General features: G+C 48.6%; 1 protein-coding gene across 3 annotated transcripts in view; it reads right to left on the reverse strand.

The window, feature by feature from the left end:
- Positions 1 to 1,887: 1,887 nt before the first annotated feature.
- Positions 1,888 to 25,301, reverse strand: part of SLC9A8 (solute carrier family 9 member A8) — a 68,621-nt gene continuing 45,207 nt past the window's right edge. For 2 of the 3 annotated variants that reach the window (XM_055300518.1, XM_055300501.1), the window contains 8 exons: positions 24,497 to 24,635; positions 22,894 to 22,999; positions 15,769 to 15,885; positions 13,449 to 13,531; positions 10,663 to 10,774; positions 6,779 to 6,999; positions 4,988 to 5,134; positions 1,888 to 4,118 (listed from right to left, as the gene is read on the reverse strand). In XM_055300518.1, the coding sequence (XP_055156493.1) occupies positions 4,011 to 4,118; positions 4,988 to 5,134; positions 6,779 to 6,999; positions 10,663 to 10,774; positions 13,449 to 13,531; positions 15,769 to 15,885; positions 22,894 to 22,999; positions 24,497 to 24,635 (1,033 nt within the window). In that variant the 3' untranslated portion in view covers positions 1,888 to 4,010. The remainder of the gene's footprint in view (positions 4,119 to 4,987; positions 5,135 to 6,778; positions 7,000 to 10,662; positions 10,775 to 13,448; positions 13,532 to 15,768; positions 15,886 to 22,893; positions 23,000 to 24,496; positions 24,636 to 25,301) is intronic. The other variant, XM_055300508.1, reaches the window with a different exon arrangement.

The following is a 25,301-nucleotide window of genomic DNA, read 5'->3' on the forward strand; positions in this document are numbered from 1 at the left end:
CAGGGCTGGGGCTTCTAGAAGGGACTAGGAGCACGAGGACGTGGCTCTTCCACAGGGCTGACAGGCTCCTGGGAGCACAGGCCCACCAGGGTGACAGGGGACCTTTCTCTTGAGTGCCCGTCTGCACGTTCCCTGTCCGGTCAGGTGGCCCAGCTCCGGCAGCCGCACTCACCCTGAAGTCGGGCGAGCTCACACCACAGCCTGGCAGGACCAGCTCACCGGGAGAAAGGCCAGGTGTTTGTTTCCCTCTGGACCAAGTTGGCCAGTGGGATGGGGTGGCCCAGGGGAAACTTGTCAAGTCTTCTTGATTTGTCACATGGCCAATGGCCACAGAAGTTCCTCAATATCTAACTACTTGCGTGAGAGATAGCAGGAACCTAAGCAGGAGGGAGTGTGGCTACTTACTCTGTGTAAGTCTTCCCTTTCTCCGGGAGTGTTTTCATTTAAAACAAATTGCCTGGGGCTTTAGAGACTGAGTTCCTAGGAGAACAGCTTCTTAATGATGCTGGCTGCCATATCGAGAACGAGAACGGTTCAGAGTTGGTTTCCTATACATGTCAACCAGCAAGAGAAACACAGGTCTGCATTCTGGAGGGAAGGGGGGAGGATCACGGTGGCTTCTCTCTCTCTCTCTTTTAAAGTCCTAGTTAATGGCAGATCATTGCTGCTGATTCTTCCTTGTGCTTGAATCAGGGACCAGTTTGGAGGCTTGCACCATTGACATCCATGACTTAGCTGATGAGAAGCCAGCCACCACCCTGCCTTACCCCACCACTCTCCCCACCAAAGCAGAAATGGGATCCTGGATGTGGCCACCCTGCTGAGGACTCGGCCAAATGCACAAGCCCCTGGGGTGTGAAGCTGAGACCTCACAGAGCAAGTCTTGCTGATGCCACCTCTGATGTAGGTTTCAAGGATAGGAGGATCCCCTGCTCATCAATCTTTCCATATTTCATGGCACACAGAGGAATCTGCAGGCCAACCAGGACCTCTGTAGGCTAACTTGGGGTATTCTGGGGGAGCCAACATTCTGGGCCAGGCCCTGCCCCTGGGCCTTACGTCAGCCAGGGCCTGACCAGCCCTTCTACCGTGAAGAGAGGTAGCTGGCCAGGGAGCAGGAGGTTTTTTGGTTCTGCTGCTGGGCTATCTGAGCACCAGACTATGGAACTCAGCCACCTTCCTCGTGCGTGGCCCTGGCTCAGCCCAGCCTAAAACTTGATCTCTGGGGACCTAAGATAAGCCACCTCCTTGCCCTGTAACTCCCCACACCACAAGCCTCAGGGTATGGTTTTCCCAGGGATTCTACAATGACAGGGCTGCAGGAGGGAGCCTTGGGTGTGGGCCTAGTTGCCACATGGTTCCCCAAGACAAGCACATCTTCTAAGTTCACTAAGCTGCCAGCTGCCTCAGAGGCACTCACAGACTTCACAGCCTTCACCCTCGCTCTGAAGTATGACCCTGTCTGTGTGCTATACCCCTCCTTCCCATGGGCTAGACCTAGAAGGAAATAAATATGTGGGAAATTGTAGTTATGCTAAATATTTTTTTATCTACTAGGCATTTTTTGCCCCCAAAAGTAGAATTATTAAATATGCTAAAGGCAGCAGCAGCAGCAGCAGCAAACTTCTGATTTTCAAGCAAAGACACTTGAAAAAATCCACCAGGAAAATGTATCTCCATGGGCTCTGCAGGTGGCAATGGCAAAGGCCAAGAGACAGACGTGAGGAACACGGGTTGCCCTTGTCCCCATGAGAATGGGCTCCAGCCTGCCAAAGCCTCACTTAGCCAGCAGGGGGCAGAAGAGGCTCTCAGGAGACCCAAGAGGTGCCAGGACCTGCCAGGAAAGGTGCCTCCCCCCCCCCCCCCCCCCCGGCCCACTAACCCAGACCTAGGGGACCTTCCACTTTGAGGACTCTTCTCTACTACACTATCATTTTCAAGTCTCTGCTAAAAGTGGGAGGCGAGACCTGGTGACGGGGCAGTCTGAATTGAGAAGGTGTTTCCACTGCTTTATCTGTGAATTCACAATCCCCGCCCCCTCCACATTTTCTGGGAAGCTATTGAGTTTGCAATGCAAGTTCCACTTCTGAGATCAGACCACAAACTTCAAAGGAGAAGGTAAATTATTTATGGATTGGAGAACACTCTAATCTCGGATCCCTGCCCTCTTCCTCCTAGGTGTGGACAACCGTCTTCTCCTTCTTTGACCTCTAAAAGTAGGAAATGATGGAGACCAGATTATACATGGTATTGCTCCTCCCAGAAGGTATTAGGTGAAGTAAAATACTCCTGTTTGGCTTAAATTACGGAGCTAAAGGGGGAGGTTCCAAAAAGAGAAATGAACGTATGTTAACCCTAGCAAGTACAGATTTACTTTTCATGCATAAGAAGGAAACCAAGTGCTTCCTGTCTGATTGGCCTCATACTTCCAGGAAAGGGGCTTGGTCTGGTGGGCTGGGCACCAGGGTCTTGGAGGGCTCTGCAGTCAGTTCTTCCTGACACCCAGGGCCATGCTGCCTGAGGCAGAAGGGATGGAAACAGACCTGCTGCCAGCCCAGGGTCCATGCTGGCCCAGTGTTCCTCACACAGAACCAGGACACAATGAACAAAACCACCCAAGAGGGTGCCGGGTCCCAAGGCAGGGACCCTGAGGCACCTAGGGGAGGTGCCACTGGCCCATAGATGGGCAAAGGCTAGTGGGTATGAGGTTTGTTAAGGGAAGATGAGGAGGAGATGTGAAAGTGAGGAACTCCACTCCATCTGGATGTGACTAGCAGCTCCTCACCCTGGATAGCCAAGGGCCGGGACCACAGGGACAGGGCAGGGGGTGTGCGTGTGGGAGAGAGAGACATGTGCAAGCCTCTGTGAGCGAGTTCTGGGTGGGAGTGGCAGGGGAGGAGCACAGGGCACTGCTGCTCCGGCCCCTACTCAGGGCTTTGGTGAGCTGGGACCCAAGACGGTAAAGAACCGAACAGGGAAGAAGGAAATGATTAGCAGTGAAGGTGGCAGCAGGCAAAGAGTGGGCAGACCCCACAGAGCCCAGGAACTGGGGCCTCTGGACCAATGAGATCCACTGGGTGAGGGAGGGAGGTGATTGCCAGGCTCTCACTATGTAAAAGTGCAGGAATTTAAACTGAACTCAAAGACCACCGATGCCGGCTGCATAAGCCCTGTAACTCTAGCTTCTCCCTCCAGAGGGCGCTCTGACCCCACAGACTGGGCTGGCTAACCCCCAGAAACCCAATGCAGCTTCTAATGGGGTTCCTGAGAAGGACCCTGTGTCCGGCTCTGCACCAGTGTAAACATTCACACTATTCCCAGAGGAGGGCAGCAGCTGCCTGCCACCCAGGGAGACAGCCCGCAAGGTGCCAGTCCGAGGTAAAGAAAAAGGTCACTGGTTTTTCCTTTTCAGGGAGTGCAAGCAACAACTCAAAGGGAAGTGTGAGGTTTTCCGGATTTCTGAGTCCACCACTTAGGTCAGAACTGCTGCTGCTGAGACCAGAGGCACCTTGATGACCAAAGGGAAAGGGTGGCTGGCTCCCTGCACTGCTGAACAGACACCCATTTGGGCCACAGCAGGGACTCCTGTGAAGGCCGTGGCTGAGAACAGCAGAAGCTGCAAGCCAGTGCTCCCCCAGAACCCCCAGTCCTGGCGGGCTCCACAGCTGGTCACGGCTTTTCTTCTCAGGCACCTCAGCTCGTCAGAGGACTCTGCACCCTGGCCGCAGAAGCAGAAGGGAAAGTTTACCTGGACAGTGGGTCCCTCTGGATCTGCGGGCTGGGAAACAACAGAGCAGAAGTCTGGCTCGGGGAGGCCCGGAGACATGACCTACTTCAGAAGCAGACAGCTGGCTCCAAGGCCCAGGGACATCTGGTTTCAGAAGACCATGGCCTTTGCTTCACCCTGCTTCCATCTTCCCTGAGGCTGCGGCCAAATGCAGCATCTCCGGGGCCCCTGCTGAGCATCTGTCCTGAGAGCCAAGAGGCCGCTGGGCGGGCGCCCTGCTCCATCACAGCAGCTCCTGCTCATCATCTTCGGAGCCCGAGGGGCCCTGGCGCACCTCCTCATACCACTTGTTGGTGAGGGTTTTCATCTGGATGCGTCCATGGTGGAGGTCCTGGGGCAGGAGACACAAGCAAGCCCTGGTCAGTGGGTCTGGGTCAGGTCAAGGTTAGGAGGGGGAGCTGCCTGTACCTTGTGGGGGTGTGGGAGAGAGATGGGAGGAAGGGCACAGGGCCGCAGGCAACTTCAAAGTGTTAACCAACTCAAGCTGGGATTCTTCTCTGGGGGGTGGAGAGGACAGGAGGTGTCACTCAGAAACGGGAGTGGGAGGCAGGCTGGCGTGACGTTCAAAAACCTGGCTTCCGGGATCAGACACCCCTGGGCTCTGCTGCCACCTTTGCTGCGTCTTGGCTATGTGACCTCAGGGCGGTTACTGCACCTCTCTGGGTCTCAGCCTTTCCAGCTGTCCAGCAAGAGAACAGCTGTAGCTACTACACAGGTTGTTGGGAAAATGACACGAAGCAATAATGAGATACATTCCCACAATGACAGAGACCATGACTGCCAGGGAGGAACACGGGCTCAGAAATGAAGTGCAGCAGACCCAAGTTGGGCCCACCAAGACTGTGTCACTCACAGTTCAGAGGCCAGCAGTCCCCGGGGGGATGGAACAACAGCCCTGAGGCGCCGGCATGTTTGAAATTTTTAGCTCCGATTCAGTAGCTGATCAATGTTCTGAGTCTATCATCCAGGAAAACCAAGCTGTGTTAACAAGTCTATTATTAAACTCACACTACAAATGGCAGTGAGTGGGGAGCGAAGAGCAGATGCCGAGCCCCACAGCATATCCAGCTGCCGGCCCGGGAAGTGGGGAGCAGGGGAGGCAGCCTGGCAGGCCCCTCTGCCCACCCACCGATGGCCCCACAGGGCCTGAGGGTGGAAGGCTAGGGACCCTGAGCCATGTGGTGCATGCTGGGGTCCCACCTCCTGAGTCAGCCGCCGCGTGAAGAAGGGGTTCAGGTACTTGGCGTCCAGCCACACGAAGCCTTTGAGGTCCTGCCGCCTGATGTAGTGGGCTTCATATTCCTCCTCCGTGAGCTCTGACAAGTGCTCTGACTCGATGGTATTGCCCTGCGGCCGGAGGGAGGTCGTCAGCTGGCCTCTTCCTGGGAGCTCCTACCCCACCCAGCCTACCCAGCAGCCCTCCACTTCTGGCCACCAGTGCCCCGAGCCCTAACTGTGCTTTCGAATCAGTGCAGGGTGTCTGTAGGTAGCAGAGAGCCTCCTGGGAGCCCTGAGGGAGGTGGAAAGGCTTGTAAAAATACAATGGATACCCAGAAATAAATCAGAATCATGAATAAATCAGAATTTATTTGTGGGCTGGGGTTTGGTCTGTAAGCTTTCCAAAGGTGATTCTAATGTGCATGCAGGACTGGGAATTGCCATTCTCGGTGATTTTGTTCCCAGCAAACTGAACAGGGCAGGCTCCTTTTGTCACTTGTGCCTGCAGCTGCACTAGCTGTGGTTCTGTTCTGGGCAGGTGTTTGCCGGTCAATCAGTGGGGATGGTGGTGTGTGTGTGGGGGGGCAATCTTGGTGGGAAGCAGAGAGGAATGAGAGTGACCACCCTCTGGCAGGACAGGTCTGTGAGGGTAGGAGGTCTCAGGGTCACTGGATTCATGCTAGCACAGCTCTAGCCCACTGAGGAGGAACAGCCCCACCCTCTGAAAGGAGGACCAAAGGCCACCAGGGTGTGAATGCAGGAGAAGCCCTGAGGCCACAGCCAAGTAGCCACCACTGGGGGTTTGGGGGGAGGTGCAGCTGCGGGGGCGGGGGGAGGCAGGGAGAATCACCCAGAAGGCTTGTGGTTTCAGAAAATGCAGCCCCCCCCCCCCCCGCCCCACAGGGTTCTCATTAGGCAGGTCTGGGAAAGGGCTCAAGAATTCACATTTCTAACAAGCTCCCAGTGATGCTGCTGGTCCAGGGGCCTCCACCTTGAGAGCGCTGATGGAGAGCGAGATGGTTAAGAACACAGACTATGGAGTCTGTGTGGCCTCTCTGTTCCTCCGTGCTCGTATCTGCAAAATGGGGATGAGCAGAGAGCACCTGCCTCCTGTGGGTGATCAGGGCGCCCCGGGACAGTAGGAGGAGAGCCTGTGCCACAGAAAGCACTCCCTAAATAGCATAGGAGCTCCTCTTCCTCTGGGCAAACATCCTGGTTCCCCTAAAGCCGGGCTTCAACAAGGGTGGCTGCAGGGTCACAGGGCAGTGGCACCTGGCAACTTGCTAAAAATGCAAATTCTCTCTGGTCCCACCCAGCCCTGGAAAGCCCTAGAGCCACCACTGGTTCAGATACCCAGCAAAAAGTCTGAGAACCTATATTGGGGCTTTTGTGAAGAACAGACAAGAAAGCTGGAGGATGGGGGTGGTGGGAGAACAGCCTCTGTGAGAAGGTCCTGCTGAGCCAGGCCCCCCCCCCCCGTGACACCCCCTCTCCCCTGTGGACCTCTTTCCAGCAGGGCCTTGGCTGAGACATGGCTGCAGAGAGACCTGTGCTCCCCACTGAGAAAGTGGGCTGTGTCCCTTTCCCACCATGAGGCCAGAGGCTGGCAAACAACTCACAAGGAGCCTCAGGACTCCAACCTCCTTCTGAGGCTGGCAACTGGTGTACGTGTGTGTAGGTACTGAGATCCTCAAATCGTGTCTCATTTCCCCATTTCCCAGCTGCGGTGCAGACCAAGCCCCCATCCCATTCCCAGGCCCACGGGGCACTGACCATCTTCTCTGTCTTGCTGAGGTTGACATCCTTCTTGTTCCTGCGGCGTGCCTTGGCATCCTCGATGTCCATGAGGCGGATGAGGGGCATGGTGCTGCCGCCCAGCAGCAGGATGGTGAAGAGCACAATGATGATGGTGGTGGTGCCGATGAGCTGCCGCTTCTCCATGGGCTCCAGGTCCAGGTGCAGGCTCAGGGCGTAGGGGATGGCCCCTCGCAGGCCTGGGGGAAGATAAGGGGGTATGAGGACATGCATAGGGCGTAGAGAGGAGAAGCCGCATCACTGACCAGGTGCTCTGGGGATACGGCCATGGCCCTGCATCATGCCAGTCGAACATTCTAACACACCCGACTAAAGAGGATGAGCTCCTCCTGTGAGGCTCTGGGGTGTGAGAAAAGCAGGCCACAGAGAAGCGGGGCCTTAGCTCATCCCATTTCTCCTTCACAGGGTGGCCAAACAGGTCAAATGAGGTGACCTGTCCAGGCCATGATGCACTAGGCGTACATGCTTGTGTGAAGATTTATGCAGCTCAATGCTCACAAAAATACTAGCATGGACCAAGCCATCCCTGTGCATAGGTGCCAGGCCCTGTACTAAGGGCTTCACATGTACAACCTCGCTGGAACTTCACAGGAGGCTGGTAAAGCAGGTCCTACAATTCTCCACCAGATATAGATGAGGAACCGAGACTGAGGGAATGAAGCGTCCTCCTGGGACCACACAGCCTTTCAGGCAACAGCCAAGGAAGCAATTTATCCAAAGGCCCCTTGCTTCTGAAGATGCCACTCTTACACAGCTCCTGGCGGCATGACAGGTCCTGGGCTGCCCTGCTGCTGGCCAGAGGCTGTGGGGGGAGCTGCGCCACTGCCTCTTCCTTACTTCCTGCTGTGGTGCCCAGCAAGGCTGCTGGCTCAGCTGAAGGCTGCACAGAGCCAGAGCCGGAGAGAGCATTTTCTAGGAAACCTCCTAACTTGCCTGGGGCCACACAGAGGGGAGCTTCCAGGAGGGGAGACCCCAGACAAGGACTTGTCACACGGTGAGTGCCAGAGAAGGGGAGAATGGGGCAAGGCACTCAGTGGAGGATCTGACCCAAATATGGAGGCTGGAGCATCACAGAATGAGGGGGCTCTGATCAAGCAGTGCAGGCCCAAGATAGGGACAAAGACAGGGGATGGAATTAAGAGAGACAAGGAGAGGGGAAGGGCACAGACGATGGCGGGATGTCCTAGGAGGGCTGTGCTACACGGTGGACGGGGCACAGGGTCTAGAATCCAGCTCCTGGGTTCACCACCTTGTGCCCTGCTTTCCGCCCAGGTGTCTCAGGCTGGAGCGATGGATTCAACTCCATCTCTCAACCTGTCACATGAGACTAAACACAGGGCCTGCCAGGTTGGTGGCCTGAGGAGGAAATGCTCAGCACAGGACAGATGTACATGCAGCAAATATGGAGTTAGCCATGCCTCTGCTGTAACACACATTTCTCTGTTCTCCATGGAAGGGGGACGCTGGCAAAGAAGAGGTTGGGCAGGAAGGCAAATTCAGTCCTAGACAACAAGATTGTGGTGTTTCCATGGCATCAAAGGAGGATTTCAACATGGGAGTCAAGATTTAAGAGCAAACAGCTTGGGCAGCCCGGGTGGCTCAGCGGTTTAGCGCCACCTTCAACCCAGGGCGTGATCCTGGAGACCCGGGATCGAGTCCCAAGTCGGGCTCCCTGCATGGAGCCTGCTTCTTCCTCTGCCTGTGTCTCTGCCTCTCTCTCTCTCTCTTTCACTCTCTCTCTCTCTCTCATGAATAAATAAATAAATAAAATCTTTATTTATTTTATTTTATTTTTTTTATTTATTTATGATAGTCACAGAGAGAGAAAGAGAGAGAGGCAGAGACATAGGCAGATGGAGAAGCAGGCTCCATGCAGCGGGAGCCCGATATGGGATTCGATCCCGGGTCTCCAGGATCGTGCCCTGGGCCAAAGGCAGGCGCCAAACTGCTGCGCCACCCAGGGATCCCAAACAAAATCTTTAAAAAAAAAAAAAAGAGCAAACAGCTTTGGGAGTGTGGGAACTTGATGGAAGTGGAGGCCACATGATGGGTGAACGTGTGAGAACACAAGAGCAGAAGCAGGCCTGGGGCTGAGTCCTGAAGAAGCCAGTGTTGAGGGTTTGGTAAAAGAGGAGGGGCAAGCCAAGGAAACCCCACAGGAAAAGGAAGGCAACCAGGAGGCCTAGGAAAGAAGATCTCCAGGCAGAAAGCAGGTCAGTAGGAAGAAGCAGCTCAAAGCCGAGGAGGTAGGCTGGACGAGGGCTGCCCTGTGCTCGCCAGGTTTTGGCTGCAAAAGGTTGCTTTGTGACCCGGGCAAGGCCAAGTTCAGGTCCATGAACAGGAGGTGAGGAAGTGGAGAAAGCAGGTGAGGACAGTCCATGTCAGGAGGTCTGGCAGCATTGGGAGATGGGAAGCAGCTGGAGGGGGTGTGCAGAAGGGGTTTGGGTTGAAGTTCCTGTTTTTTTGCTGAGAAAGAAAAGAATCTTTAAAGAGTTTCAATGATGATGTCTCAGTAGAGACAGAGTCTGAGGATCCAGGAAAGAGAGGGCAAAAGCCTGTGGCAAGAGGGCTCAGGATGGCCTGGGAGAAGCACCAGGGACCAATGGTCCTCACTGTTTAGAACAGCGCCCCATTCCCCACAGAGGCCTCTTCCCATGCCCACTTCTCCAAACAGCTCACGCTACTATGTAAAGTATCTGATACATCTCTGACATTTTCTTTGAAATTTTTAAGACCTTGGATCTACTACATTTTTTTTCTTCTTGGCAAAAAAGATTGAGCAAAAAGTTTCTCTTGCTATACATACATACATATCTCACACACACATACATATGTATATATTTTAAACAAGGCCTTTTGAAAGGGGAGACATATCTGTGAGAAATTTACAGATACGCTGTTGGATAGAAAACAACTTATAAAGCATGTTGCTATACCCCGACCCACATGGAATATTTTAATTATAATATTTAAATAAGAAGGTACAAAGAACTGGATGTATTGCTCAAAAATAAATTTAAAGATGCCTCAGGATCCAGTGTGTTAGGAGCCAAAGATGAACTCATTCCCATCCTTTAAAAAGTAGAGGAATTTGCACAGAAACTTAGTGTTCCAATCAATGCTGAGAACTCTAAAGGAAAAAAATACCTAAACCTAGCCTGTCGTGCAAAAAAAGTTTCAACTTGAACTTTCTTTATTTTGAGCCCTACACTACTTGCAGGCAAGTCAAAGCTGCTCCTTGTGCAACCTGCCCCAGGCTGCCCATCTGTCAAGAGGAACGTGAATAGACAGTAAATTCTGGCTCTGCCTCCTGTTCATACACAAACCCAAGTGAGTCCTTTGCCTTAAGCCTGGGCTTCCTCATGTGTAGAACAGATGCACATTACCCATTTATCTCACAGCATGGAGCCTGTGAGGAGTACTGTCTGGAAGGGGCTCGTCCGGACCCTGTTAACCAGGGGATTGTAGGATTTTTGCCTTATGAGGTGTGGCCGTTTTTCTTTTTATTTAAAAATTTTATTTATTTGACAGAGAGGGAGAGAGTACAAGCAGGGGGAAGTGAAAGGCAGAGGGAGTAGCAGGCTCCTCATGGAACCTGACACAGGGCTTGATCCCAGGACCCTGGATTTATGACCCGAGCCGAAGGTAGACGCTTCACTAACTGAGCCACCCTGGCACCTTGAAGCGCTCCCATTTTCTTTTTCTTTTCTTTTCTTTTTTTTTTTTTTTGAGGCACTCCCATCTTCAAAGGGCTCCAGCAGATAGCCACATGCACTCTCTATACAGCGTGTGCCTTTATAAGAGGCATTTTCCTTCCACTGTTCATTCAACATTGGACTTACCACTAAACCACATGATGAACATCATCTTCGGTGTGATTTTATGATCACGGAAGAAATTCAGGAGGTAGGAAAGAGGGAAAATGTTTACTGCTCTGCCAAACAGTACAAGTACCTGTGAAATAGCAACAAATGAAGTCTTAGACAGAAACCTCTGGTCTTTCAAGATGAAGCTTGTTGAAGCTAACACAGACCTTGTGACACACCCAGAATAAATGCAGCCTTCCCCTTGGCCATGAAAGACATGAATGATAACGCTAGGCAGAGACCCAGCTGGGGCATGTTGCTCTAGATGCTGGTTTCTATGAGTCTGGGAAAGGATCACACTTTGTACAGTATGTTGCCATGGCCAGGAAGAGAGGACTAACAAGTATTAAAGCCAGCTTTAGTTATGACAGTAGAACAAAACCAAATGCCAAGAGGCCATGCTAAAGTATCCAGAGACTAATTTAAGGTCATTCCCACTCTTTCCAAAGGTGCTCCACCATGGGACAGGCCCGAGCTAATCGTTCCCAATGGGCTAGCCCTGGAGGGACAGACAAGGCGTTCCTGCCTCTCCTATGGGCGCCCCACTCCTCAGGGAAAGGAGGAATGACTGAGAAGGACGTACACCTAATGCTCGTAAATGCTGCTCCTCAAGCAGAAGGAATGTGTAGGCAGGTTCTAGAAGGAGGTCACATGCACCCTGCCTGGACATTTGCTTGCCACAGCTTTGGGTTCCTACCCATCTCTACAGTCTTAACAAAATACAGCTTTAGGTAAGGTTTAAATCTTATTTAATTGGATGCCTAGAACTACTTATTAATTTGCTTTTTTCAACTTGGTTCTCACCATAACTAACCTAATAACATGTACACAATATACACATGTACACTTGGCAGGCTCTAAGTTTCAGGGGCAAGGAAATGGAGACAGAGGGTAAAGGACTGGTCTAAGAGGACCTAGGCAGGAAGTAGGGGAGCCATGTCCCAAACCCAGTCCGGTCTCCAAAGCCCGTGCCCTTGACCACTGAGTGAGTCTAAGGTAATGCATCTGAACAGCACTAGCCACCTCCAGGAGCGGGAGGGAGCTCCCACTCCAGCACATCTTCTCATTTTCCTTTTGTTCCCAGCCCACGGCTGAGGGAGCCACTTCCGTTTCACCCACTGAAATCCAATCTTTCATCCCTGCACTTGTGTCTCAGGTTTGACCAAACGTGGCCCTTTTACCCAGGGACCACACTAAAGACTCTTACACTTTTGGGAAATGATTTTGGCTGTCCTCTTTTGTCCTGAAACTTGAGTTTGAAGGACAGATAACAGTGACAGAAGCAATGAGCTCTTGCTGACTGAGAGGGGGAAGCACCCCTACTGCAAGGAGAAACACTGTTTCCAGAGGATTCTTTAGCTTCTCCATGGCTTGGTTTCCCATGTGCCAAACAGGTACGCCTCACTGGTTTGTACATGGTAGGTGACAGTGCTTAAAAAAGGTGTGCCTCTCCAATAGCTGGGTTCTGTTAAGTGGCATTGGTAATAAAAGTTAACTGAAGATGAATTATGATAATTGATTGAGCAACGGTAAGGCGTGCTTCTCATGTGTCTTAAATTGAAGGTGGGTCTCAAAGGACAACAAAGATCGAGTTAGGGATTACAGCAAGAATCAGCAGGCAGCAGGCCCCTGGGAGACAAGCTCACAATGAGGGGAGAGACCTGGGAGCACCAGGCTAAATGCTCACAGGTCAGAAGCCATTCATGTCACTTTCATCAGATGCCTGAGGAAGCTGGACCTTTGTTTTAAATGCTAAACATTTATTTCCCCCAAAAGATTTGATTCTACTGTGAATGATTAAACTTTTCCTTTCCTATTTTATTTATTTATTTTTTTCATTTATTTTATGATAGTTACACACACACACACACAGAGAGAGAGGCAGAGACAGGCAGAGGGAGAAGCAGGCTCCATGCACCGGGAGCCCGATGTGGGATTTGATCCCGGGTCTCCAGGATCGCGCCCTGGGCCAAAGGCAGGTGCCAAACCGCTGTGCCACCCAGGATCCCCGCTGCGCCACCCAGGGATCCCTCCTTTCCTATTTTAAATTAATTAGTTAATTTATGACTTAATTTGTTAGTTTATTAATTAGCTTAAATTAATATTTTAATTTGTCTCCTCTTGCTGCCCTGAGTCCAGGGATAAGCTTCCCAAACCTTCTGAATGGCAAGAATCACCTCGGACAACTGCTCTGGGTAAACCTCTGGGGAGGTAAGGGCCTGGTAATCTTTACTTTAAACAAGTGTCCACGGTTATGCTCAAAAATGGACACATCTGAAGAAGGCCACAGCAAGAAGTAAATATATGCATTATAAATTATTGAGAAAAAGTAAAAAAGGAAAAGAAATTATCCCCAATTCTACAACCCCTGTGAACATTGTGCTATATTCTTTCACATGGTTTTTTCCTCTATGCATGATGTTTTTACATGGCTATGATCAAGTATGTATTAAATTCTGAAATCTGCTTTCACCACCTCACATAGAAACACAGGAACTTGTATGTTTTAGAGAAGATCATAACCTTTAAGGCCGTTTAAAATTCAAAAAGAAGCAAAAATTCTTTTCCAGGGATATTCATTAATTCCATCCCTCCTCCCTTTATTGTATGTTTATGATTTTTTTAACAAAAGAAACTTTAAACAGAAGAGTGTCTATGTAGCTGTTGACTTTGAGCAGTTAACAGTTACATAAATGAATCCAGAATATGTGGTTATTGATCTACAAAGAAGTAATTAAATAAAAAACAAGGAAAATACTTACTATGCACCAGATGACAAAGGAAATTTCAAACTTGTGAGGGAAACTAAAAATGGACAGGCCAAGAAATGCAAACACACATGTTTCTGAAACAAACCAAAGAATGGATTATTCAGCCCCAACTATTTTCTTCTAACATGGTACTCAATCATTAAAGCAAGCAAACATTTCATGTAAGTCAGAATCCACTATAACAACTTTGCTTATTTTCTGAAAAATCCTGCACCTGATGCCTCCTTGGTGGAACTTGTACTTCGATTCACTCATTCTTTTCTATCCCATGAGCCACATGTGCTTGCTTATTCAGAATCTCCTCATTTAATGAGCCAGCTGTCAAATACTCATGCAAATAAATACTCTCCAACCGGGGGAAGATGATAAATACATGAATCTGCCCATTTGTCAAACACTGTCATTAGCGAGGATCCTGACTGCAGCAAAGTGGCAAAAATTCAGAGCAAATGACTGCAGATACCACATAACCAGTGTGGAAAGGCCCTCGGTTAACTTCCTTACCAGGGCAGACAAAACTAAGTGAGTGACTTCACACATTTGATGCTGTCACAGGTTTGGAAGAGGACTTGTACCCGCAGGATCTGTAGGAAGAGAGGGGGATCTCCGACTCTCGGCTTCCATCCACGAGGCAGACAGAGTCGGATCCCTACTCTCTGTGCCAGCAAGCCCTTGTGTATCTTAAGAAAAAGCACCGTATGAATTTCTAGCACTAAGCTCCCTGCTTACAACATCCCCCAGAATAGGCTAATAATCAGGGAGACAAAGACTGTATTTTAAAAGAGTTGAACATCATAAAATAGAAAGGCTGCTTTAAAATATTTCAGCCATGTTTTTCTCTAAACACGTATCTTTTTAAAACAAGTCTGCAAGCCGGATAGTATACACACCCTTCTCCTCCTTGAATTTTTTCTTATCTAATATTTTTGTGATCTTTCCAAATCAGCTCATTCAGAACATATTTAGATCTATGTTATGCTTTTCCGTGGTGGCATAAATTTCACTATATTGACTGTCATGGCTAACTGAACAAAACAAATCCTCTGTCAATGGACACTTAAGCTGCTTCTATTTCTGATGTTAACAGTTACGACAAATATCCAGGCTCAGTTCCTGAGGGTAGCACTGGAGGGTCAAAGAGCACACGGCTTTGAAACCCTGCCTGATGCTGCAATGACTGTACAAGAGATGGCATCGGTGCACACGCCTGTCAGCAAGGTCTGCTTTCCAAATGCCCATATCGGAAGTGGGTATTAGCAAACTTACGATATGCCAATCTGATGAGTACAAAACAGACAGGTGTTTTGCTTTACATTCCTTTAACTGCGAGTATCAGGTTCAGAGACTTTAGCTAGGGCTCTGTGAGTGGGGGGCTGGGGTAAAAAGACCCCCTTGGCCAGGAAGAGACAGACCTGGATTCCAGACTCACTTCTTAGCTACAAGACTGAGGGCAAGTCATCTGAACTCTGGGCACCTGAGCACCCTAAGGCTGCAGAAGGAAGCTTCTGCACAGCCTGCCCCTGCCTCCTAGGATGTGACCGTGTGGAACTGGTGCTGGAAAATGAGACGCACCCTACTGCAGTGCCAGGGAGATGCTGATGATGACAGCTGGGCACAGTTACCTGGTAGGCCAGTGGAAAGGGACCGTGTGAGAGTGCATCCTTTGCTGCCAGATATAAACCAGGGACAAGGTGAGGGAGTACAGCAGAGTGTGGGGGAGCAAGAGCCCACGCTGCAAGAGCTTCACAGAGAGAGTTCTTGTGGTGGACCCTGCCCAACAATGACTGTGCTGGCACACGAGCTCCCAAGTTATGCTCTTCGAGCCACTCTTGTGGAAAAGGGGCCTGTGGATATGCTGGGGAAATGCTATGATGTGTGTCAGCTCACAATGCTCTTGCAGTCCCCAAACTGAAACTGCATTTCGCCCAAGATTTTCCAGATTCTTGTTGACTGTTGGGTCTTGTCCTAGCTAACTCTCACCGATGCCAATGCCAGGGAATACATTTTTGGAAATGTCACTTTACAACATTACAAACATAGGAGTCTCCAATATTCATAATTAGTAGTTCTTACTGTTTGTGTTTTTAAAATCGCAGGCATCAAATGTTCTAGAAAGTTATTAGGAGTTAGGTTTACATTACGGAATTTGAAAGCCAGAGTAATAAACAGAAGATAAGGGAGTGCAGTATCTGGCTTGAAGGAATTCTGCTGCCTCTCCTGCCAGGGGAAGGCTGAGCAGCCTCCCGAAACGGTGTAGCAGAGCAAAGGCTGTGGGCAGGCCTGTGCAGGACCACACAGAGGCAGAACTCACCGCACAGGAAGGCCACGGTCCGGAGGGTCTGCTGCATGAGGATCTGGGTGACTGGGGACAGGTTATGGTGCGTGTAGTGGGACATCACAATGCCCGAGAACAGGATGGCCATGATGCCTAGAGAGAGACCAAGAGGGAAAGCACAGAGTCATGAACAGCACAGAAGAGCACCTGCTATTTGATACACAAATAATAGCGTATATTTTCTGCAGGTCACTGGACCCTACAGTGTTACATATATTCAGAAAAGGAAAAGAAAAAGCGAAGAAAGTACTACCTGAGGCCTCCTGGAGGCTGCAGAGAAATGCTACAGGCCCCCTATCACTGGCAGCGTCCTTACCAGCTGGGTGACCTCAGGCCAACCTTCTTTACCTCTCCAAGCCTCAGCTCTCTCTTCCAGGCAGGGGACTAACAGCAGCTTCTCGTGGACCTGCCAAGGGGGTACTGGGAACAAGTGACTCTCACCCACAGACAGAAACAGGGCAGGTGAATCACTCTTGGGGTAGAAAGGGAGTGTAAGAATCGGGATGTGGAGACTGCGTGGACTTTCATTTCTTTTCTAATTTTCACCTTAATCACCATAATCTTTTATTTTTTATTTTTATTTTTTTAAAGATTTGTTTATTTATTCATAAGAGACACGCACACACAGAGAGAGAGAGAGAGACAGACAGACAGAGACAGACACATAGGCAGAGGGAGAGGGAGAAGCAGGCTCCCCTCAGGGATCCTGATGTGGGAATTGATCCTGGATCCTGGGATCATGCCCTGAGCTGAAGACAGATGCTCAACCGCTGATCCGTCCAGGCGTCCCCTATCATAATCTTTTAGATTACAAAGAGGAGTGACTAAAAAAGGATATGTGTCCTTTCCTGAAAGCTCTTCACGGGAGTCCACACCTATTGCCCACTGCCCCGATCATTCCCACAGTGCTTTGTGTGGATGGGTTCGTCTGTTACTGCTGCTCTGCCTCGGCAGCAGCAAAGGGGTCTCACTGTCATGTAAGGAAGCTGAGATGTTTATAAAGTCATTAAGTAAGCTGCTAAAATGGATTACAAGTGAAAATTTATAAGCAAAGTTGTAGCTCACGCCTGCCACTCTAGTGACAAGGATGAATGGCTGACTCTCCAGTTAGAAAAGGGGTGAAAACCACTGAACTGTAGTAGAGACATTGCAAGAGCTCAGCTTGCATTCTCAATACCATCCCCACAGGGGCAGGCCTGCCACCTTGTGTGACCCACCAGGCACTGCGAGCCTGTAGATGGGAGGCCTAAGTGGTGACCAACCTTCCTTCTAGCTTTTTGAGAGATACTAGAAAGCTGTTTCTTATGGGAAATCTCCCAGCTTTTATTTATTATTATTATTATTTTACCTTTCTTTTTCTCCCAGCTTTTAATGATAGCAACTAACTTAAATGTTAACAAAATTTCTGTATAGATAAACAAACCACTTCTGGAGGCTGAATTTGGACTCTATGGAAATGGGTCCTCTGGCCAAAGCAAGAGTAAACAGCCAGCCACCACATTTTACCCTGGGTTAGTCTAAGGTCAGAGCATCTCTTGAGTTCTGAGGTTTAAAGGAAAGAGTCAGCAGCATCAGAAGTGGGTGCAAAGGCCCAAGGGACAGTTCAAGTGTCTGCCCTATGAGCCGTCTCTCAGCAAAGGTGGCTTCTCCATTACCCAGACTACCCTTATCCACTGTAGCTGCCACCACACAGGCTGTAAAAACACCAGTGGATAAATGGTGTAAACAGGCTCACTTGTAGAGATAAAAGACATGGGTATTTTTTTTTTAAAGATTATTTATTTATTTGAGAGAGAGACAGAGAGCAAGTGAGCGAGAACAAGTAGGGGACAGAGACAAAGGGAGCAGCATACTCCCTGCTGAGCAGGGAGCCTGATGGGGGTTCAATCCCAGGACCCCAAGATCACGACCTGAGCTGAAGGCAGATGTTTAATTGACTAAGCCACCCAGGAGCCCTAAAGCATGGGTATTTTAAAAAATGCCCTAAGGAAGAATTCCCGACACATGTATTTCTTTTAGAAGGCAAACTCATTTGAGGAAGTAGATAATAGTGCAGCAAAATGCTAGCTTCTTGGAAGGAAGGTAGGAAGGAAAGAAGGGAGGGAAGGAGGGAAGAAATCCATTTCTAGTCTCAGTTAAATCCATTATTTTAAATGTAATGAACAATGATGATGAATAGACTCAAGTCCAAAGGCAGAAGGTGAAGGGTGGTCCTATCAAGGTATAACTTCTACTGTATCGTACCTTTCTGTGGGTAAAATATGAATTTCCTGAAGGCTGGATCAAATCACAGTTAGTTTTCTTTGTTAATTACCTCAAAATAAACCCATTTTTCTATAAAACATCCAGACTCAGAGGTAGAGTAAGAGACTCTCCATTCACACCACCTCACCCCAAATTAAGTTTCTGATACAGGTTGCCAGTTCTTTTCCTAAGCCATAAATCTGTCTTTAAAAGGCAATGAATAGGAGGATCACATTATGTATGCAGCATGGATTATCAGCAGAGGGATTTTTAAAAGACCTCCAACACTTGCCTGCCTTTGCACACATAACAGAATCCCAACTCCTGCCCAGGACTAGAGAACTCTGTGGGCCGGGGTCCCCGCCGCTCTGTCCCAGCCACGATGGACCTCTGCTCCTCCTGAAGTGTGCCAAGCTATCTCATGGCAATATGGGAGGTCAAGCACTGCTCAGGAATCATGCCCTGGGCCCTCCCTCCCTTGGCTGCCTCCTTCTCACCATACAAGCCTTAGCTCATGCACCACCTATTTGAGGACCCCCTGCTGCAGGACACACCTGCACCCATGCCACTCTCTATCACAGTGCTCTGATTTCTCTCCTTCCTGTCACTTCTTCATGCCCTGAAAATTATGGTATGTGTTTGCTTACTTGCTTCCCATCTTTCTTCAGCAGTTGGGAACCTGATCTGGTCTTGTTTATGAAGGACAGCCCCAGTACCAAGGACAGTTCTCAGCCCAGGGTTGAATGGATGGATAAATGGTTTTCCAACTTTCTTTCTTAAAACTTAGCAATATATCTTGGGAGTTCTTTCCACGGCAATACAAATAGGTTAAGTTCACTTAGTGGCTGCACAGGATTCCATAGTAAGAGCCTACCCAAACTTATGTAATCTTTCTCTCCTGTAAATGAACATGTAGTTGCTTCCAGTTTTTCTCCCATAGGCAGTGCCACAAATAAAGGACTCCCCTGGCTGTGTACACGAGGGCTGCACGCTTTCTACCTTTGGCCTACGTTTTCCCAACTTGGCACAATGTGTTATATCCTGGTCAATCTTGCAGATTCACCCTTCAACCCCCAAGTCCCATCCTCTGTGACTCGCCATGACAGTGGTCGCTCTGCCCCAATCCCTGGCAAAGGTGGGGTCTATTTATCCCAGAATCTTTAGAGCCAGAGGGCAAAGTGGCCCCTGAAACTGGCCTCAATAAACAGAATAATTACTGTTGATAGAGTTAGAAAAGATTCTGAAAAGGGCTAACACTTACTAACTCATGATTAGAGGGAGAATTTAATTTGCTGTTGAAGCCAGGATGTTTGTGAGAGTGAAAGGGGGTATTATTAGTTTACATGTTGGGGGTACTAGGGCCAGTAGGGTATGTGGTCACCCCAGCATGCCTCTGTCAGAGCTCTTACTTGCATCCTTCCCTTTAATCCTCACCACGAGCCTCGGGGTGGCCCTTTTATAACATCCATTTCATGAGGAGGAAGTAGATGCTCAGAGTAGATTAGTCAGTTGTGTGAGGTTACACAGCTAACGAGAGACGGGGCTGGGATTCAAACCCAGGTCTGTCTGGCATCCTTAACTGCTGTGTCCTAAACATATGGTTTGGGTGTGAGTCAGAGGACAGCATCCTGCTCCCTATTCTTGGGAACTGCTCACTCAGTCATTTGTGACAGGAATAGTGCAGCATGAGAAGGAAGGGGGGACATCACCTTTCCCACTGTGTTCTCACAGCAGGACTAGAAGGTCCTCCCAACGCACCCGGGCTATCCTAACCTTGTCTGAGAACCCAAAGACAAACAGGGGGAGAGCCCAGCCAATCGCCTAGACATGGCCAAGCGTGCTCTTGGCTTGTGTGTGCTGAATTTGGCTCCATTGGCTCATGTAGCAAAGGTCCTTAAAGAAGTGAAACCGACAAACAGAAAACACAGCTTCTTGGAAGACAAGAAAAACACACCCTTGTTTTAATCACAAATTTGAAATGGATGCACAAAATACATCTTTGCCAACCAGGTACTCACCGTTCATCTCAAAGGGGTGTGGAGCAATTTAGAAAAACAGAGGTAAAAATAGCTAGGCTAAAGCCAAATGACTCAAAGGTAATATTTATGTAAGTGCCAAAATTCGGGACAGATAAGAGAAGGAACTTGATGACAGATACCACGATGAAATTACCCAAGAGAACTGGCTTGGGAACAAATCAAACTAAGAACAAACAAAACCATAAGGTTTATAACGAGTTCTCCAGTGAAAATGGCCAGAGTCCTCTCTGCTTCCTCCTTGGCAGGATCTGCTCGCAGAGTACCTATATGTGATTCTAGAGAGTGACCTGCGGGCAGGAGATTTCTGCTCAACAGTCATTAAAAACCACTGGGGACTTCCACTTTGCTAGGCAGACTGCTGTCCTGCCATAAACAACTAGAAAACCTGCTAGAAGATGTGAAACGAAACTGTCTTCTGACGTTGGGTACTGCAGGATAGGATCGTTGGAAGGGAAACATTCCTGACAGAAGGGAAACAAACAAAGTGGCCACTTCTCCTCCAGGCCCCAGCCCAGCTTCTGCCCTGACATAGCTTCCAGGTTGAGGCTTAGGGAGGGGAACTCCAAAACCAAGCCCAGCAGGGTTGGTCCAGCTAAGAGGAGACAGGTGAAAGGAATAGGCCAACATTCCTTTCGAGGGACTCAAAGCAGTCATAATACCAGGAGGAAAAAAAAAAAAAACAAAACCAGGAGGAGGGGCCACACAGAAACAGAGCTCTGGAGAGCTACCAGAGCATCCCCCTGAATCTTGTACTGTACTGGTCTGTCCATGTGTGGGGTGAGATTCCAAGAAGCTAGGGAGACAGCCACTAAAAAAGAATAGGCCAACAATTCTTGAAGCAGACACAGGGCTGGTAAGTTTGTGTTTGCCCAGGCCAGAGTGAGGTAACCTTGTAATAGATGAGCCAGGAGGGAGAGGCCTCGGTAGGGCACTGCGTTACCTCTGGGCCTGCCGACAAAATCGAAAAATCAACCCCAAAGGGATTAAAGTGATTCTGAGAAACTCAGATACACAGCAGAAGAAAACCCCAAATTCTGCGAAGAATACAGTAAAATCTAGTATTCGACAACATAATAAAATTTACAATGACTGGTATTCAATCAAAAACTAGTAAGCAAGCAAAGAACAGGAAAATATGACTTATAAGCAGAAGAAAAGTGAACTGACCAAAGACAACCTAGAATTGACAGAGATGATGGAATTAGCAAACGAGGATTTACAGCAGCTGTTATACACATGCTCCATGTGCTCAAGAACGTAGACAGTAGGGCAGCCCGGGTAGCTCAGTGGTTTAGTGCTGCCTTTAGTCCAGGGCGCGATCCTGGAGACCCAGGATCGAGTCCCGCATTAGGCTCCCTGCATGGGGCCTGCTTCTCCCTCTGCCTCTGTGTCTCTCATGAATAGATAAATAAAATATTTTTTAAAAAATGACTTAAGGGGAACTCCTGTAGATGAATACTATAATATTTGAAGTGGAAAATACACTGGATGCAACTAACAGGACAGTGGGTGTAGCAGAAAAAAAGATCCGTGAACATAAAGACATAGCAAAAGAAACCAGGCAAAGTAAAGCACAAACACCACAGGTTGAAAACAATTAAAAAGGCCAAGTGTATTATGGGATGACAGTATATTGTTGATCATTTCAGTAACTGAAGTTTCAACAGGAGAAGAGATGGGAAAACACAAAAAAGTGTTTAAAGAAATGGGTAAAAATTTCCCAAATTTGTGAAAAGCTATAACTTCATAAAGTATAAACCCAAGAAGCTCAATGAACTCCAAGTAGAATATAAAGAGGACTATTCCAAAGTCCATCAAAATCAAATTGCCACACAACTATCAAAATGGCTAAACTTTAAAAAATTAAAATAAGTGTCGATGAGGACAGGAAGTAGCTGGAACTCTCTCATGCATTCTTGTGGGGATGCAAAATGGTCCAGTCATTTTGGAGAACAGCAGGCAGTTTCTAATAAATATATACTCACTGTATCACCCAGCCACCTCACTCTTAGGTATTTATCCAAGATAAATGAAAATATGCACACATGTTCATAGCTAAAATCTGGAAAAACTCAAATCTCCTTCAAATGAATGAATAAAATGTAGTGCAGTAAGAGTGTATAAGCTACTGACAAGTGCAAAACCATGGATGTCTCTCAACAACATTACTATAACTAAAAGAAAGGAGACACAAAAGTCTATATACTACGTGATTTCATTTGTAGGACAATCTGGAAAAGGCAAAACTATAGTGATAGAATGCAGCTCAATAGGGGCTGGGGGGCAGGCCAGGGGATTGACTGGCCCTTGGCGGTCTGACCCCATCCTTTGAGTGAAGGCTCTTTAGATGCCATATTCTGGGAAAGAGGCACCACTGGATGAGTATTTTGATCTCTGCTACAGGACAGTGGGTGAAGAGAAAACATGACCATGACAACACCGAGACCCTGAATCCAGCCAGACCTGAATTGACCCAGGTCAAGGGTCAGTAAATCCCCTTTGTTGCTTAAGCTTTTGAGAGTTGTGACTGTCTCTTGTGATTGGAAGAGACCCCACTGGGATGCCTGGGTGGCTCAGCGGTTAAGCATTTGCCAATGGCTCAGGGCAGGATCCTGGAGTCGCTGGATGAGTCTGACATCAGGCTCCCTGCAGGGAGCCTGCTTCTCTCTCTGCCAGTGTCTCTGCCTCTCCCTCTCTGTCTCTCATGAATAAATAAATAAAATCTTAAAAAAAAAAAGGGACCCCACTGATCTAACCTCTTTCACCAGGCAGGACAACATGCCATCAACCCCAGCAGTTCAACGTTTCTGTCACTTACCCGAGAGCGAGATTCCTTCTGCGAGCCCATAAGGAAGATAAGCAAAAATGATCATCATGCCAAACTCCAAGGAAGGCGTTTTCCTCAAGTCAATATGCTTTAGCACGTAAATAACAGTTGTCAAGGAAAAAGAACCAACGGACAGTTGATGGGAGATGTAGACAAGTCACAAAACTGCTGCCTTCCAAATATATAGGGTAAGCAACGGATGTGAAAGGCTTTTGAACATCCGAGGGTAACACATGAAAATCTGTTTTTTTTTTTCCTTTTGCAGGCAGACTGTTGTTTTAAGAAAGGGAATCGGACAAAACACCAACAACTGTAAATTCCTGAGACAAATGGTAGGGATTTATAAATGAAAATCAACGTAAGTCAACTCATTTAAAAATGCTGACTTGAAAGGCTGACAATGTGCCAGAGCTACGGGGACAAAGCTGGGGTTGCTGGGGCAAAGCTGAGGAAGCAGCCAGATTGAGGACAGCCCATGCTGCCAGGAGGGCCTGGGCTTCCGGGGCTGCACCACCCTTTATCCCTTCCTCTGACGTCTGATGAGACAGCTGACGGAGTGGCCAGAACTCTGGGGTAAAGTACCCCACTGAAGGACCTTCTTTCTTTCCTATTCCTGGAGATTTCTAAACTCTTGCTCCTATGAAAGGAGAGTCTTCTCTCTATTCAAATACAGCCCACACGCCTATGCTGGAACTCACTGAGCCCATCTACTTGGCTTCATCACCGCCGAACGTTCTCCATTCTCCCTCCCCTTAGAGAAAGATGAATATGGAGGAAAATACTGAACTAGAAAAAGTTCTTTTCCATTCTGTTTATGGTATAATATGAGAAGCTGTCAGCCAACAATAGAGCCTTTAGACTTCTGGACAAAGGAGGTGAAGGAAAATTCAATAGGACGGCAGACAAGCATGCCTGTCATAGGCAAGGGTGGCTCTTCCGGCCATCTGTGGACCAAACTGCTCATGGAGGAGGGCCAGGTGGCCAACTCCCTGAGACGCAGGCTTGGGCTCCCACAGAAATGGTCTGGTGCCTGTTCCTATTTTAAACATGATGAATTTTCTACAGCGATGAAGGTGTCATTGGCCTTAATGAGCCTCCTTCCTCCTCTGGCTGGAACAGCAAGTGTATGGGCTGTTGAACAATGCAATCCAGCGTGAATACCTTGGATGGACTCACTTTGCAAGTCTCTTTTCTGGACCTCCAGATAATCACTTTCAGTGGGGTAATAAAGACTTCCTCAATTTAGTATTTTCAGAGGAAATTAATTTCCAGTTTTCTGACTATGAAAAAGGAGACAGTGGAAACGGAAAATCTTCTCAACTGAGAAGCAAGCTCCCACAACAGTGGGATCTGAGAGCCAATGGTGTGTGTGATCAAGACACTCTGAAAAGTGAGGCCCTAAACTGTACACGTCACATCTAAAAGTGGTTGGATGTCAATGAAAGTGCTCCCCAAGCCAAAACCACGTAAAGGTCCTTCAAATGCAGCCTTACACTAAAACTGGCCTCTTAAGCAGGGGGGTGGAAATGGCTGGAAATGAATCTAATTATGAAAATCTTCTCAGCCATGCTAGTTCATCATATTAAAAGGATATTAATGCAGAGATTAAGCCAGTGAGAGTGCCGAGTGCTGCTGAGCCAAAGAACATTTTGAGGAAGTAGCCAAGGGCTTGTAAAAATGTTTGCCACCCACTGACATCTGACATATTTTTCCTTGTTAAACCTTCGGCTGTGCTAGGAAATAAAAGAAAAACAGAAAGAAGTTAAAATGTTATAGACAAAGTTATTAGAAATCCACTAAAACCCAAAACTGATTTTTTGCTTATGCGCTCCTTCATTCCTTCTGCCACTGGACTGGGCCACTTATTGGTTCACCTACTTTGTGAACTACCACCTACTGTTACCTTCCAGGGTGGGGAGTAGGGGGCAGGGGAGTGTGTGGGAGGATGTTTCAGGGAGGAGAGCAGAGGACTTGCTCTGCAGGGGCTCCTTCAGCCTGGTAAGGAATATGAACAAGGCGGAAACAAATGACCACCTCGGGGAAGGGCAAAGGGCTGCAGAAACACAGGGTGGGCATCTAACTCAGCTGGGTGGTGCCTAAAGGAGGTTTCTCATGACATGCCGGCTGGCTTCAGAATTGGAAAAAAGAAGAGTTCGCAGGTGAAGAAATGAGGGCAAGTGCCGCCGGCAGAGGGAACAGCACATGCAGAGCCAGGGAGCCCATTCTGGGAGCATTCAATTCCACACATTAGTAGAGGTAGAGCCCAGGAATGGGCCGGGGAGGGGAGGCGAACAACAGCAAGAGATAAGGCCAGAGCAGCTGTCATGGCAGACCTGTGACAGGCCAGGAACCAAGGTCAGGAGTGGTTTTTGCACCCCGAAGGCCCTAGTGAGCCATGG

Source organism: Nyctereutes procyonoides, unplaced genomic scaffold (assembly GCF_905146905.1).
Source record: "Nyctereutes procyonoides isolate TBG_1078 unplaced genomic scaffold, NYPRO_anot_genome, whole genome shotgun sequence".
In the NCBI taxonomy this organism is placed as follows: Eukaryota; Metazoa; Chordata; class Mammalia; order Carnivora; family Canidae; genus Nyctereutes; species Nyctereutes procyonoides.